Below are 2032 nucleotides of genomic sequence, written 5' to 3' on the forward strand. Positions count from 1 at the left end.
CCCCCCCTTGCCCTCCCAGTTAGCAAAGTATGACTGATGCTTTTGGTTGGCTGCAAGGCAAATATTAGCTAGAAACTCATTTCGCTAGATCCACATCCATGGCCCCAGATGTTTAAAACTTATCATGGATTAAAGCCATGAAATAAAAATTTAAAAAAAATTTCAATTTGAAATTTTATTGGCGTGTTGCTAGAATGGTCAACATCGATCGACAGGAGAGACTTAGTCCACACGCTCCGAGAACAGCCTTCCTGCACCTCCCCCCTCTTTTCTTCCTCTCTCTCTCGCTCTTTCAGCGTTAATGCTCTCGAAAGCCAAACAAAATACTGGCTATGGGTGTAAAGAATGCTGGTTTTTTGGAATGTTGCCATGGATCCCGCTTCCAGTCGCGTCCCACGGAAAGAAGGTGCAGCCTGCCGTCTCTGTGGCAGGCCGGTCTCCCCGGGCAGGGCAGGGCAGAAGGAAGGTAGCCGCGCACCCCCGCGACTCCCTATTCTTTCCCATCCACTATAGCCAGGTCTTTGATCACCCTCAGTTTGCCGCTGGCATCGATCCTGCGCTTCTCGCGTATTAGATCCTCCAGGCTGTGGAACCGCACGGTGTGCACCTTGTTCTCGGCCAAGTGGATCTTGAGATAGTATTGCTGCTGGTGCTGGGTGCCGGCAGCAGCCTGCAGCTCCCCGCCGGCTTTGAACTCCCGTTTCCCGAAGCGGCACCAGGCGGCGAAGCTCTCGGAGTTCGTCCAGCAGATCTCGTCGCTTTTTAAGCCCAGGTGCCCGCAGGCGTTTTGCACCACCAGCTCGGCCACCAGCGGGCGAAAGCGGTACCAGCTATTCACCACCCGGCCCACGTTGCCCGCGGCCGCCTCGTACAAGCTGTCCTGGCGGATCTGCCCCTGGTGCAGGTGGATGATCTGCCCGCTGCCCACGTACACCGCCCAGTGCGGCGGCGGGTGCTCCGAGGGCCCCAGGTAGAGCAGCTCCAGCAGGTCCCCCGGCTTGCAGAGGGCCGGCAGGGCCGACACCGAGTAGACGCTGAGGTCCCCGGCCTGGGGGCCGCTGCTGACCTTGGAGAAGATGCATTCCTGGCCGCGGAAAGCGGAGAACTGGGTCTCGTTCAGCACCAGCTGGTGGTGGAGGTGGTGGGTGGGCGTCTCCTGGCCAGGGCTGCCGGAGCCCTTCACGCTGTACTTGTCTGGCTGGCCTCGCTCGTCCAGGTCCTCCTCCTCATCCGAAAAGAAGTAAGCCACCCCGACGCGCAGCTCGTCTTTCTCGATCCCCGAGGGGTCCCCGGTCGGCAGCTCGCTGTAATTCAGGTGGGTGATGCGATCCAGTTGATTTCCCATCAATGACAGGGCGAGGCGAGGGCAGGAATCGCCGGATCTGAAGGAAGGGTGGGGTGGGCAGGGACGGAGAGAACAAGAGAAGGCAAGGAGGGTGCAAGCGGAGCGAAGGGAGGAAAGAAAGGAGGAAAGAAAGAAAAAGAGAGAGAGAGAAAAATCAAGGCACATACCAAAGATTTCGGCGATTCCGCCCTGAGCCCCCATCCCTCCCCCGCTCCTTCTCTCCCCTTGCCTCCGTGCGAGGCAGAAACTCCCAGCGCGGATCCTTCCCCCTGCCCTCGGGGTGCGGGGCAGGGCACGGCACAGCCCCGGCCCCCCCCGGCTCTCGCCGGGCCGCGCCGTGCGGGGCCGCCCGAGCCCCACGGTCCCGGGGGTCCCCGCTCCCACCGCCGCGGGAGAAGGCGGCTCCCCGCCGCCTGTCAGCTCTGCGCGGGGCGGGGGGGGGGGGCAGCGGCGGGGTTGCCCCGGGAGCCTCCGCTCCCCGCTCGGCAAGGGGAGAGGGCTCCCGGGGCGCGGGGAGGGTCTGGCCCGGGGGGTCCCGAGCCCTTCCCTCCGCCTGCGCCCAGCCGAGCCGCGCCGGGCAGCGCTGCATGCGGGAAGGCGGCTGGAGGAGCACACGGCCTCGGAGCCGGCACCCCCCCCCCCCCATCCCCCACACCCGGCCGGGACTCCGCAAGGAACGGGCAAAGA

The 2032-nt window shown here is 63.4% G+C and overlaps 1 protein-coding gene across 1 annotated transcript; it reads right to left on the minus strand.

The window, feature by feature from the left end:
* Positions 1 to 157: 157 nt before the first annotated feature.
* On the minus strand, positions 158 to 1379 carry FAM84A (family with sequence similarity 84, member A). The gene has a single exon (XM_010566656.1). It carries the CDS (start codon positions 1343 to 1345, stop codon positions 491 to 493), a length of 855 nt encoding a protein of 284 aa, XP_010564958.1. The 5' UTR covers positions 1346 to 1379; the 3' UTR covers positions 158 to 490.
* Between the last annotated feature and the right edge of the window lie 653 nt (positions 1380 to 2032).

This window comes from Haliaeetus leucocephalus, unplaced genomic scaffold (genome assembly GCF_000737465.1).
Source record: "Haliaeetus leucocephalus isolate CR32 unplaced genomic scaffold, Haliaeetus_leucocephalus-4.0 Scaffold217, whole genome shotgun sequence".
Classification (NCBI taxonomy): Eukaryota; Metazoa; Chordata; class Aves; order Accipitriformes; family Accipitridae; genus Haliaeetus; species Haliaeetus leucocephalus.

Excerpts from the sequence above, each read along its gene's own strand:
- FAM84A (XM_010566656.1), bottom strand. The coding sequence starts at position 1,345 with ATGGGAAATCAACTGGATCGCATCACCCACCTGAATTACAGCGAGCTG.